This window comes from Hesperophylax consimilis, chromosome 6 (genome assembly GCF_061612785.1).
Source record: "Hesperophylax consimilis isolate HC1 chromosome 6, BYU_Hcon_1.0, whole genome shotgun sequence".
In the NCBI taxonomy this organism is placed as follows: Eukaryota; Metazoa; Arthropoda; class Insecta; order Trichoptera; family Limnephilidae; genus Hesperophylax; species Hesperophylax consimilis.
In genome coordinates, this window is record NC_142841.1 from 21,707,147 (window position 1) to 21,721,026 (window position 13,880).

The following is a 13,880-nucleotide window of genomic DNA, read 5'->3' on the forward strand; positions in this document are numbered from 1 at the left end:
CATAAACATTCGTCTCTCAGACGTTCAAATGTCTATAACTTGTCCACAAGATTTCACTGCAAGGCAAACGCACACGTTTTACTAATGAACAAGCGATCTAGGAAGGTACTTGAGAGGTCATCATTCTATCTCTTTCACTCGAGACACCAGAAACAAATTTACGTTTTGCGCGGTCTGTGGGACGAATGGTTATGAATCTAGGGTTAATATGAAACCGCACAAGATTCCCAACTGTCTGAAGCCAGTGAGAATATGGCATCCCCAACTAGGGTATGTTGTTGGACTGAAGGTAATGGGAAGGGAAGGAGATGGGGGAGAGGAAGGTGTGCAGGTCACTAGCTGGTGGGTAGGCGCATCCTGAACACACCTCACCGAACCACTTGGGGTGACCTATGGCAGGGGTGCTGGTTATCCAATGAATGGTTCCAGCGGCGGAGGTACCAAAACCCGCCTCACAAATTCAATGGTATCGATAACCAAAACCTATTTCATTGAAAAATAATAATATTTCCAGGTACATTGATAATTTGTTATTGCTTTACTATCTGAAAAAAACCTTAATCTCTCATGCCGCTTTGCGGTGCTTTGTAATTTTTGACGATTTAACATTTTTATAATTCTAGGACAAAAATTATTATGTTTTCTTTCGTGTTATGTTTCGAATATTTAAGAACTAGGAATTTCAGTAAACAATATATTTTTACATTTTTCAAACTTTAGAGGTCTCAATATTTTTCGAATGGCCTTAGTTAACTCATTCTTTAAAATAATTAATTATCACCAGCTTTTCTTAATCGTTAGTAGTTTATTATTTTATTCAGAAAAAACAACAAATTTTCTCAATTCCAAAACAGAAATACAATGGGACAATTCAACTATAAATATCTTACAGTAAAGTTTATTATTGCATTACCACAAAGTATCAGAAATATAATAACAACAAATAATTTAAATTTCATCTATTTAGTGTTATGAAATGAACTTTCTTAAAATTAAAACATTCAACCCCGTAATATTTTCTTAAAATCAAGTACTTTGTATTTTTAAATTCTTTCATATGGCCACCCCGTGGTTGCGTTTACAGTGGGTGTGACTATTAGCGAAGGAGGCGGGGCAAAGGGGTCCTCAGCTCCAAACGAAGGGAGACCGGTCTCTTTGGATTTCCGCGCTGGTTGCGAGAGGTTGTTACGTGCTCCGCTTTGAATTCGAGACTTGCTTTGCTAAAACAGTGTTTGTCAATTAATTACTAGTACATTTCGATTCATTCTTTCTACAGTGTTTGTCAATTCATTACTAGTATATTTCGATTCATTTTTTCTACTGCCTGCCCCCTGGACGTCTACAAACCTACATGCGGTATCGTTCCCTGCTTTATTCTATTAATTTCTGTATCTCCTTTCTTCCCAGTAATTTAACTTCATTTTTTCATTCTTTTAACCGTCCACAAAGAGATTTAAGCTTTTCCTACGCGTAGATTCCTGTGCTGTAATTATATAGTCTTTTTGAAGGCATTTAAAGGCACCACAATAATAGTGTTTTATTTCCAAGATACCCTTTGTTCTACCCACTTCTAGAAGGCGTATGTTCTCTCTTAATACCAACGAACTGAAAACACGGTACCTGCTCGAGCTAGCCAGGTATTCTTGAAGATATAATACATTTCTATACGCGGTTCGATTCCGTAGAAACTCTTTATCTAACACGCGGTTCGATTCCGTGGAAACGCATTATCTAACACTGGACCCAGAAACGTGTGGCTTTATTTGAGAGAATCGCTTTCCTGTTGTAACTTTTTATTGTTGTCGTTATGTTCATATATGTGTGTAAATAATTGTTTTTCCTACATCTAGGTACCCCTGTGTTTAAAGTCAACGCGTGTTTTGCATTCTTCGCCATTTTTTACTCATAGCGTCAGTGTGTTTAAAGGCCACGTGTTTACCGTAATAACCGCCATTTAATATAAACGTTCGTGAACTGGTGTTTAAATTCAACGCGTGTTTTGCATTCTTCGCCATTTTTTTTTACTCATAGCGTCAGTGTTTTTAAAGGCCACGTGTGTTCCGTAATAACCGCCATTTAATAAACGTTCGTGAACTGGTTTTTAAATTCGACACGTGTTTTGCATTCTTTGCCATTTTTTTTACTCATAGCATCAGTGTGTTTAAAGCCCACATGTGGTTGGCAGTCACCATTTTGTAAACGCTTGCACCGTTTCGTTTTAGCCCACGCGTGTTTGGCACGCCTCGACATAGAATCATAGTGTCCTTTAAAAAAAAATAAGAAGAGTTTCGACAAATACTTAAATCTTGCGACAGTTTGCGTTCAAAAAATAAAATAAATTTCGCGTGTTTTCCTAACAATTTATAATTTCCTTCCTACCCTTCTGTGTATATTTTGTTGCGGATTCATTCAAGTAATATAAAGTTAGGTTATAGAATAAACTCAAAGCGTAATAATACAGGTACCTACTTGTGCGGTTATATTCGTGTAAAATTTAAAGACAAAAGATTTTAAAGGTTTCTTTCTCATTTTAATATTGCTAAATTGGGTTTTGGAAAAATAATTACTTCCCAGAAATACGTCCAAGGTGGGCCGGGAGCCTTTTGTGATACCTGGAAAAAACCTAAAATACGTTAGTAACAGATTTTATAGGTCGTGTTCATTTTAATATTGCCAAATTGGGTTTTGGTAAAAATAATTACTTCCCAGAAATACGTCTTGAGCCGGTAGCCTTTTATGATAACTAGAAAAACCGCGGACAGTAATAAAGGGAAAGGGCGTACCTGGAATCTATTCACTACTTAGTTTTGTCTCAATAGTACTAAAGTAATTTTAAGAAATCAAGTCGGCTAATTTAAATAAAATTAATAAAATGGACGCCTTAATTCGCTTTAAGGAAGGCTTTATCGTCCACGTTGATTCTTCAAGCGTTCCGCAACTAAAAAGGGCATTGAGAAAACGTGGTATTGTCGGGAGTAAAGATTTGCCAGCTTTGCAAAAACAAGCCCGCCAGTTTAACAAGGCTTTCATTCGGCGAATAAAACCCGCAAACGACAAGGTTGATCCTATGCCGTGCGCTGATACGGAAGTCCTGGAACGGCCAGTAGAGATTAGGTATATTTTGAAGGAAACAAAGGTGACGAATTTCGCTTCATGGAACCTTAAATTTAACGGAACGACCGATGTCAGAGACTTCGTAAGCCGGGTGGAGTTATTAACCATATCCCGGGGTGTTAATTCTGAGGAAGTTGCTAAATTTTTCAACGAACTTTTAACGGGAATGGCGCTGCTATGGTTTCTCTCCTTACCGAGAGAGAGGTTATCCTGGTCCGATCTTAAAAAGCTCCTTCTCAGCAAATTTGAACCGCCTAATTCTAAATGGGAACGTAAACTCGAAGTTTACGTATCCAAACAAGCGCACGGGAAGACGGCTAGAGATTTTTTTATCGAAACGCGTCATAAAAACCACATGTTAGAATCGCCCATGTCGGAAGAGGAGCTGGTGGAAACTCTCAAACGTGGCCTCCTCCCCCAATACGCTAGTATGTTGACCATGCATAGCAGTAGCTCTATCGAAGATTTAGAAACCGCGTGCACAATATTCGAGAGCTACCAGAAACAAGCATCGCGCCCGCCCCGTGAGGTGAAATCGGGAGGAAATAGTTACCTCAATAGCGTGGCTTCATCAAGCCCTGCGGCTCTACCGGCAGACCCCGGGAAAAATAGCTCAGACAGCGGTTTTCGCAATACTCGCGAACAATATAAACATATGAGGGCGGGCGGTGGCCGCCGTTACGAAAATAAGCGTAATAACATATCCTCCCATCCGTCACCTCAGTCAAGTTTTCTCCCCGCGGGAATAGATTTAACCCGACCACCGCCCGGAATACCGAATTAAAAAAAGACTAATTTCCGGCCAATCAAATAATCCTCTTCACGGCAAGGTGACGCTGGCCGTGGACGTATTGAGTGGTTAAATGACGCAACATTCTTAGAAGAGACGGCACATCTTATGGAAATGGAATGCATTGAATCCGTAGACGGTCGTCCTTACGCGAGGTTTACTATAAATCATGTGATCTTTAAGGGATTATTAGACTCGAGGGCAAATGTTAGTTGCCTATGAGGAAATTTATACGCATCGTTTATTAATATGTTTGTACCAATGAAACCCTATAGGTCTCCGGTGATCGCGGCTGATGCAAGTCAACAAACTTTGTTATATTTATTATCTCTTCCCGTCACCTGCAGTGGACACACCGCCACTATAGATTTTTTAGTCATAGCGTCGTTATCACCTAAATTCATTCTTGGTACCGATTTTTGGAGACCTTTCAACGTGGCCTTTAAGATAAACACCCCGACCGCGAACAGAGTTTCAATCACCTCCGGAAATAGACGAAATCAGAATCCTTACCCCGACCGATTCTCCGACAATTTATAACGACAATTGGCATCCTACCCCAATTGGATGTCTGGAAATATATGTTAGAAATTTGATTAATGCGATGAATATTGGAAAGCCAGTTTTGTTGACTGCCCGGATGGGAAAATATTCTATTTTAAAGGGAAAATATTCTATTTTAAAATTCGTAAGGAAAGATAAATAAGGTACTAGTACTCATTGAACATGCACATCCACACAATACACGGCACTGTCTTCGAGGGGGCCCCTTCGAAGGCAGTGTATACAGACTCCAACATCACAGTCACTCCGGAGTAATTAACCGGAGGCGGCTAAATACACGACACTATCTTTAAATATTCCTACACACAGTACGACATTCACATTGTGTCTGATTCGTACCCAGTTCCTACTTGCTATTAATTTGGTGCAAACTTCACCAACTTTATTAAAAAACTGAAAAAATTATAAAATAATTATTTGTGACTTCGATCCTATGGTTGCTTGTTAGCCATAAACAAGATGGCGCCCATATCGGTATATATATTATTATGTAATAAATTCTAACCCATTATAATCCATTGTATCCGAAAACTTCAAAGTGCAATGACTTGCGACAAAATATTTTCAATTTGTTTTCTTGTTCTTGTATTGTTCATTTTGGAAGGTTTTTTTTGTATGGATGCAATGATTTTCCACACAAATAAATAAGGTCCACAGCACTAAGTATTTGAAAGATACGTCTCGTATTATACCTATGTCAGCAATTCTTACAAGATTTCTGGCGATATGTAGGTCACTAAAGGAGGACGATTTTGATTTTACTCGTATGTTGTGCTATCTTCAAACAGCTATCTGGACCATTAAAAGGTAGATATGCTGATTAAAAAAAAAAAAAAAAAAAACTAAAACGTTGAAGCTGATTGCACCGAAACAAATCCGTACCATTAAAAGGTGGATATTGATTTTCGTGTGTGTTTTTCAACTTATATTGTTTGTTTTGTGTTATTTCTTTTCAGCTACTCTTCAAACAGCTATCTGGACCATTAAAAGGTAGATAAGCTGATTAAAAAAAAAAAAACTAAAACGTTGAAGCCGATTGCACCGAAACAAATCCGTACCATTAAAAGGTGGATATTGATTTTCGTGTGTGTTTTTCAACTTATATTGTTTGTTTTGTGTTATTTCTTTTCAGCTACTCTTCAAACAGCTATCTGGACCATTAAAAGGTAGATATGCTGATTAAAAAAAAAAAAAACTAAAACGTTGAAGCCGATTGCACCGAAACAAATCCGTACCATTAAAAGGTAGATATTGATTTTCGTGTGTGTTTTTTCGACTTATATTGTTTGTTTTGTGTTATTTCTTTTCAGCTAATCTTCAAACAGCTATTTGGACCATTAAAAGGTAGATATGCTGATTAAAAAAAAAAAAAAAAATAAAAAAAAAAAAAAAAAAAATAAATAAAAAAAATTAAAAAAAACTAAAACGTTGAAGCCGATTGCACCGAAACAAATCCGTACCATTAAAAGGTGGATATTGATTCTCGTGTGTGTTTTTAAGCATATATTGATTATTTAGTGCTAATTAATGATTTTAGTATGTTTTTCGCCTTATGTATAAAATATAAACATATGTGTGTGCGTCACGATATACAATGGGAAGTTCTGCCTATATACTGCTCCCCTGTGCAACTATATTTACTATTCAATATTAGTTTCTCACTCCTTATGTGAACGCGATTTTTTATTTTTTTTTTGGTTCATTGCCCACTGCTTATTTGCATTTTTTAAATATTTTCTAATGTTTCGCTTTCATGTTAACGCTTCTCCTTGAATCGTTCCCGCCGGAGATCGAGGCATCTACGCCATGACGAACGAGTTTACGCTACTGCTTGCGGCCCTTTGCAGAGAGAGCCGATGCCATCACTTGAGAGCCGATGCCATCACTTGCTGCTGTTGCTCTTACGATTGTCACCATCACTTGCTGCTGTTGCTCTTACGATTATGTGCACCGTATTACCAAAAAAAAAATGTATATATATAAATAATAATTTGAAATAATAATATGTAACTTTTGGGCGTAGGTTTTTAATGCTGAATCTCTATGTGGATGACTTCTTTTGTAGCTTTTGTCAAAGGGGTCTTGAGCGATTTAGAGTCAAAAAACTTTCATTCCCACGGCAGTTTTTTCGTTGTGTTTTCGGGGAAGTGTTATGAAATGAACTTTCTTAAAATTAAAACATTCAACCCCGTAATATTTTCTTAAAATCAAGTACTTTGTATTTTTAAATTCTTTCATATGGCCACCCCGTGGTTGCGTTTACAGTGGGTGTGACTATTAGCGAAGGAGGCGGGGCAAAGGGGTCCTCAGCTCCAAACGAAGGGAGACCGGTCTCTTTGGATTTCCGCGCTGGTTGCGAGAGGTTGTTACGTGCTCCGCTTTGAATTCGAGACTTGCTTTGCTAAAACAGTGTTTGTCAATTAATTACTAGTACATTTCGATTCATTCTTTCTACAGTGTTTGTCAATTCATTACTAGTATATTTCGATTCATTTTTTCTACTGCCTGCCCCCTGGACGTCTACAAACCTACATGCGGTATCGTTCCCTGCTTTATTCTATTAATTTCTGTATCTCCTTTCTTCCCAGTAATTTAACTTCATTTTTTCATTCTTTTAACCGTCCACAAAGAGATTTAAGCTTTTCCTACGCGTAGATTCCTGTGCTGTAATTATATAGTCTTTTTGAAGGCATTTAAAGGCACCACAATAATAGTGTTTTATTTCCAAGATACCCTTTGTTCTACCCACTTCTAGAAGGCGTATGTTCTCTCTTAATACCAACGAACTGAAAACACGGTACCTGCTCGAGCTAGCCAGGTATTCTTGAAGATATAATACATTTCTATACGCGGTTCGATTCCGTAGAAACTCTTTATCTAACACGCGGTTCGATTCCGTGGAAACGCATTATCTAACATTAGTTATAACCTAACTATTCATCATTTCAAAACCACACTGAAAGTATAAACTGAATACTTATATATATCAAATATAATAACGCATCTCCCATACCCACAAGCCTTATAATGGTGGTACATCTTATGTGAAATGATTACATTGGACCATATTTTTTTGTAAATTGTGTAATGTTATTTTTAAAATAAAAATAAAAATGTATTTTTTAAATTATATAAATTATAATTTTGAAAAAAATAAATGACATTTTGAGTTAGTTAAAAAGTTTAAATGTTTACTCTTTAACATTATTTTTTTAGGTTTAAGTACCTTAGGGATTGCTTGTCGTACATATTCTTGATTAATTGAATTGGCAACGCTTTCCCTTACTTTGTTGTAACTTTTAAGGTTTATCGAAGTTAAGTTTATTCATTAAAAAATCAATATTTCATAAAATTCTACAGCCAAGATTGGAGAAAAATACTGCATTTATATGGTTCACACAAATTTATTCCGGTTTCTCGCATATTGTCCAAAAAAATCGTCCAGGAAGGATATAACTTTATCTTTTTTGTGTAGGAATTTCACTAAAAATTGGAATTTTTATGATGCTTTTCGGCTGTAAAAAAATATGATTGGCGTATTTGTACTATAAATATTTGGAAAAAAGTCTACAAACATCCTTAATCTGTTAACATGACCGCATTCTACACCATACTCATAAAGTCCACTTTTTTACTGCTCAATTAACCCAAACGTATTTTACTTTCAGGTACAGGGGGCGCGTAAAAACTGCTTGCATTCTCATCTGGCCTGATGGAAAACCGGACGTCTCTTACATGGACTTTATGTGAGTATTATGGCACAGACTATTTTATTCTATGATTAGGTTTGGTCTACGTCTTCTATTATAATATCTTTCGTCTACGTCTTGTACTATAGTATCTTTGGTCTACTTTTTGTATTATAATATCTTAAGTCTACGTTTTGTATTATAATATCTTAAGTCTACGTCTCGTATTATAATATCTTTGGTCTACGTCTTGTCTAATAATATTTTTGGTCTACGTCTTGTACTTTAATATCTTAAGTATACGTCTTGTATTATAATATCTTTGGTCTACGTCTTGTATTATAATATCTTTGGTGTACGTCTTGCCATTCTAAAATCGAAAAAAAAAACGAAATTTTTTAATTAGCAATTTATAAATTTTCTGATGACGTTGAGTATAGCGAAGTATTGTTTTAAATCGAGCGCTTTACATTTCGTCTTTATGTAAATTTGTTTGTGTGTTCCATGCACGGCTAATCCTGTCAAAATGGTAGCCGTTTTGGATAGTACTTTATTTTTTTTATTTATTTTTATTTTTTTTATTTTTTTTTATTATTGTACAACAGAACATTCGTTCCAGTTACAGTACAATTTTACATACAGTATAATTTTAAATCATATCAGCATTTGGGTAAGTGACTCTTCAATAATTGTTTTAGGTCGTTTAAAGAACAGTCATTTACATCCAAATTCTTTGCTAGTTCGTTCAACAGCACCACTCCCCTCGTTATGCTATGCTTTGCCAGGACGTCGGTTTTGCCTTTTGGTACTCTGAATAAGTCATGGTATCGACTTCAGCTGTAGTGGTCTGGTACATATAAATCATAGCATCCCAAGAGGAATTGGCTATCAATAAAATTGTTCCAAATTTTGAAAGATATAATGGCTAGGCTTGCTTTCCGCCTAGTTTCCAGACTCACAGAATTAGTTTCCTCAAATAAGTCGATATGGTGCATGAACCTGGGATAGGTTCCATGCGTCCGCATATAGACATACCTGAGGAATTTCTTCTGGATTTGTTCTATCATTTCAATGTACTTCTGGTGGTACGGTGCCCAAACATCGCTCGCATACTCCAGCTTGCTTCTAAGTATGCCATCGAACAATGCTAACATAGCATCTTGGTTATTGAACTGCTTGCATGTCCTAATGACGAACCCAAGAAGTTTGTAGCAAGACTGAGTGAGCTGCAATATATGGCCAGAGAATTTCAGTTCGGGATCAAAGACGACACCGAGATCCTTTACGGAATTTACACGTGATAGTGTTTCGCCCTTTATCTTATAATCGTAAAGTATAGTGTTTAAAGAACGAGTGTAAGACATAGTGACACATTTTTTTGTTTTGAAATCAAATTCGTTTATCAACGACCATTCAGATAGTGCATCCAGATCAGCTTGCATTTTAAGACAGTCGTGTTGGGAGCTTATTTCCATTAGAATTTTAAGGTCATCTGCAAACAGTAGACATTTACTATTCTTAACATAGTTTTGGATGTCATTTATTAGTATTAGAAAAAACAGCGGTCCAAGGTTAGACCCTTGAGGAATTCCAGATTTCGCTGAGAATTTTTTCGAATTATGTCCATTTACCGAAATAAATTGTTTTCTGGATTTTAAATATGATGAGAAAAAGTTTAGTGTTGGTAGGTCGAAGCCTAGTTTAAACATTTTCCTCAGTAAGATATCATGGTTAACACGGTCAAATGCTTTGGCAAATTCGGTGTAAACTACATCTGTTTGGTGCCTTGAGTCTAAACCGGTGGCTACCAATCTCGAGAAAGTAAGCAGATTTGCGACTGTTGATTTCTTTGGAAGGAAACCGTGTTGATTTTCTCCAATGAATGGCATAATCTGGAGACTTAATTTGTCACAAATCATTTTTTCAAATAGTTTTAGTAGCACTGATAATACGGCTACCGGTCTGTAGTTTTTGACGTCTGTCTTGTCACCAGCCTTGAAAATGGGACTGACTCGGGTCAGTTTCCATATCTGGGGGAAAGTAGAAGTCAAAATACTGGTATTAAATATATGACAAAGAGCTTCACTTATCATTGGCGCTATGCTAATGATAGTACTGGAAGGGATTCCATCCGGCCTTGTAGCCTTGTCAGTCTTCAGTTTACGGATATAAGCTTCTACCTCTGTCGGGTTCGTTAATCTTAGGGAAATGTTACCTACGTTCCATGGGACCTCTGTTCGCGTAAAATCTGTACTAAGATTAGGGGTTTCACTATCATACACAGATTGAAACTAGTCTGCAAATTTCTGACAGATAGATTCTGAGTCCGTTATAAATTTGTCTCCACTATTCAGGCCGTTATGTGACCTGGAGTTAGCTTTCTGGGAATTTTATAAAATCCCAGAAGCATTTGACATTGTCTTTAATCCCGTCCTGAATTCTGTTTAAATATTGTCGTTTAGTTATGACAATATCTTTTTTGAGCTCGGATCGCATCGCAGAAAACAATAAGTAGTCTGATTGCTTTTTGTGTACTCTATACTTTCTGCGATGCGCTTCCTTGATTTTTATTTTGTCAATAATTGATTTTGTGAACCATACCGGTATTTTATTACCGCCAGAGTTTGCATGAGCATTACGAGCTGTCAAATCTTAATAATCAACATTACACGAGGTCTAGTGTTCACAAAAATACTAATCATAATAAATATAGATTTAAACTAATTCCCATTAGACACAAATCAACTAAATACGTACTACGTATCTAGATATTTGCTCAGTGAAACTTAGGTGAAACTCCAATACTAATAGTGTAGCGCCCTTTGTGGCAGCCATCCTAAGCGTCAACAACTTTGTGTTTTTTGAGTATTTTCTGGAAATGAGGCAACATCTCTCGATAGGTAAATGCACTCCAGATAGTTTCAACGGAATTCTCGGAAACTCTGAAGGGCCTAGCAAGTGTTAGCAAGCTAAGCCCAGGGTAATTTATTATCCCGACCGTCACTTTTTATTGCAGGTAGAATGCACTGCTTCAATAATCACCAGGATGGACTCGCCGAAAGTCTATGAGGTGACAGCGCTTTATTAGCAGCAAACACATACCTGTTTAATTTTCAATACCATTTTATTATTTATTAATGACATTTATTATTGATGTACGCTTTTTATCATTTGCCTCACGAAAAAACGTCTTTAAAATTTTATTCAATTAAAACCTTACCTTTGAAATGTATAAAAGAAACAGTCATAAAACATTTCATAGAAAGAAATATACAATAATATATTCATTACTTATTTAGCCAAAGAGGGTTGTTCATCTGTAGGTATAAATTTGAAATAATAATAATTTCTCATTGAATTTAAGAATTTCACCCCACATAGGAAGCCCTGCAAAAAATAATTCCCATCAGCACCTATGTCATCTCTGGGGATGCTGTGTGTAAGGTCTTTTTAAGGAAAAGAAGGAGAGGAAGTTTTTGAAATGAAAAAGGTAATAACAATAACAAAAACAAATTAAATACTTGCAGAACTTAATAATTATATTATTAAATTTGATTTTTGTTAAATACAAAAAAAATACAAAAAAATTAAGGGTGGATCATCCGTCCCCCACTCCTGAATACGCTGATCCCTATATTCCTACCCAACACTTATACCTTTTTCATTTCAAGAACTTCCTTTCCTTCTTTTTCATAAAAAGACCTTACACACAGCATCCCCAGAGATGACATAAGTCCTGATGGGAATTTTTTTTTTCGCAATGGAAATAAAGATTTTAAATTCAACTTTCAGGGGTTTATGGGAACTAGGGTGCTAAATACAATTGAAAATGTGAAAACTACGATGTGGAATGTATGCACTTTTTTGGTCCTTTAATATAAACATGTTTGCTCGCCAAATACATCAGCGGAGTTTGTGGGGGAATAGTAACTGCCGGAAATGCAGTCGTTGAATTTTCATGAATGAAAAACAATTGACTCTCTTTTTAGAAAAATGTTTTGAGTGTGAAAAGTGTAGTTTTAACTTTGATTGCATTGTGTCACGCACAAAACGAGTGGTTTTGTTTTCCAGAACTTACATTTTTAGCTGTTGATTGTTATAGCTGCCTGACCATTGAACGAAATTTTTGTTTGACTGTGAGTTTATTTTACCTGAGTGTATATTTTATTATTTTACCTAGCATGCGAAAAATACAGAAGATATTAACTGAAAATATGACTATCTGCAATGACTACATAGAGTCATATACCACTAATCACGACTTATTATTATATTAGCCTCCATAGTCAAAGGGTAAGGCTCTCGACTAGCAATCCCGAGGTCGCGGGTTAGTATTTATTAACGTTAAACGTGGAACCGTTGCAAATATACCTTGTATTATTTAAAATGATTAAACTATGATATAAAAAAACACAATAAAATTCAATAAACTTAATAAATACTAACCCGCGACCTCGGGATTGCTAGTCGAGAGCCTTACACTTCGGCCATAGAGGCTAATATAATAATAAATCGTGATTGGTGGTATAGGACTGTATAAAGTCATTGCGGTTCCATGCTAACTCAACACAGTGATTATTCAACAACACTTTTAAAAAGTGATATAAAGTCATTAAAAACGATGAAAATTTTTTTTTTTTACCTAACCTTAACTAATCTAACATAACCTACTTAACCCAGTTAGTAAAGTTTTTGTTTCATCACTTTTCATGACTTTATATAACTTTTTAAATATGTGATGAATTATCATTTTGATGATTTATCCGGTCACCATTTGCAACACGTTCCAGAGTTCTCAATATCTCCCTCACTTCCTCCCAAGACCTCCATTCAGAATTTAAACTTTGCTTTAAATGTCTTTAGCCGTATTTGGTGACAAGATCTGAATACCCAGGTATTTCTGCACCTTCCTCTTCCCCATCTTCTTCCCCTCCCTTACCTTCAGCCTCACAACATTGGAGACGCCATATTCTCACTGGTTCCAAGTGGTTGTTAGCTGTTGGGACTCCTGTGCGATATTCACATAGTTCATATACGTTGATGGAAATTTTAAAATTAAAAGTTAATTTTCGAATTAGTAGCTACCTATTTATGAAAAAGGTAATGGTTGTACATAAAACAAATCATAAAAACATGTTTCAAACAAAACGCACCAATTCGGCTTCAACTCCAGCGAAAATGATTATTAATAAGTTGAAATCATGTCCATCAATTTTTATCTTAGAAATTATTAACTTTGACATTATTTCTTCAAAATAGGTTTGTTTTTCAGAAAATCCAATTAATATTTTGGTCAAACCTTTCATAAAATACAGAATTACCTCAAATTATTCGACAAATGACAGGTGGATACTTTACCTAATTTACGAGTATTTCAGTTAAATAAAGAAGCGTTCCATGAATTGAAAATGCTATATTTAATGAGGCCGGACAAAATACATTATTATTCAGAGAAAAACTTTTATAAGGCTCGATTTCATAAACACAATGAAGCTCTTTGTTCCAGGTACGGGTTGAGCTTTTCTATTGTGACAGGACTTAAAATTAATTACCAATTAAGATAGGAGAAAAAACAAAAAAATTGAATAATTTTTTATCATACTTTCAATGTAGGACAAACTTTTAAAGATTCAATGGTGGAAAATGTTACCCTTTGTGCTATGCATAAAAAATCTTGTCTTAAACATTAGTTTACCAAAAAAAATAATAATGAAAATTATTCT

At 35.7% G+C, this 13,880-nt stretch overlaps 1 protein-coding gene across 1 annotated transcript in view; it reads left to right on the top strand.

The window, feature by feature from the left end:
- TkR86C (Tachykinin-like receptor at 86C) overlaps window positions 1-13,880 on the top strand; it is a 521,539-nt gene that overhangs the window by 319,908 nt on the left and 187,751 nt on the right. The window contains exon 5 of the mRNA XM_089632445.1: window positions 8,137-8,214. Within this exon, the coding sequence (XP_089488571.1) occupies window positions 8,137-8,214 (78 nt within the window). The remainder of the gene's footprint in view (window positions 1-8,136; window positions 8,215-13,880) is intronic.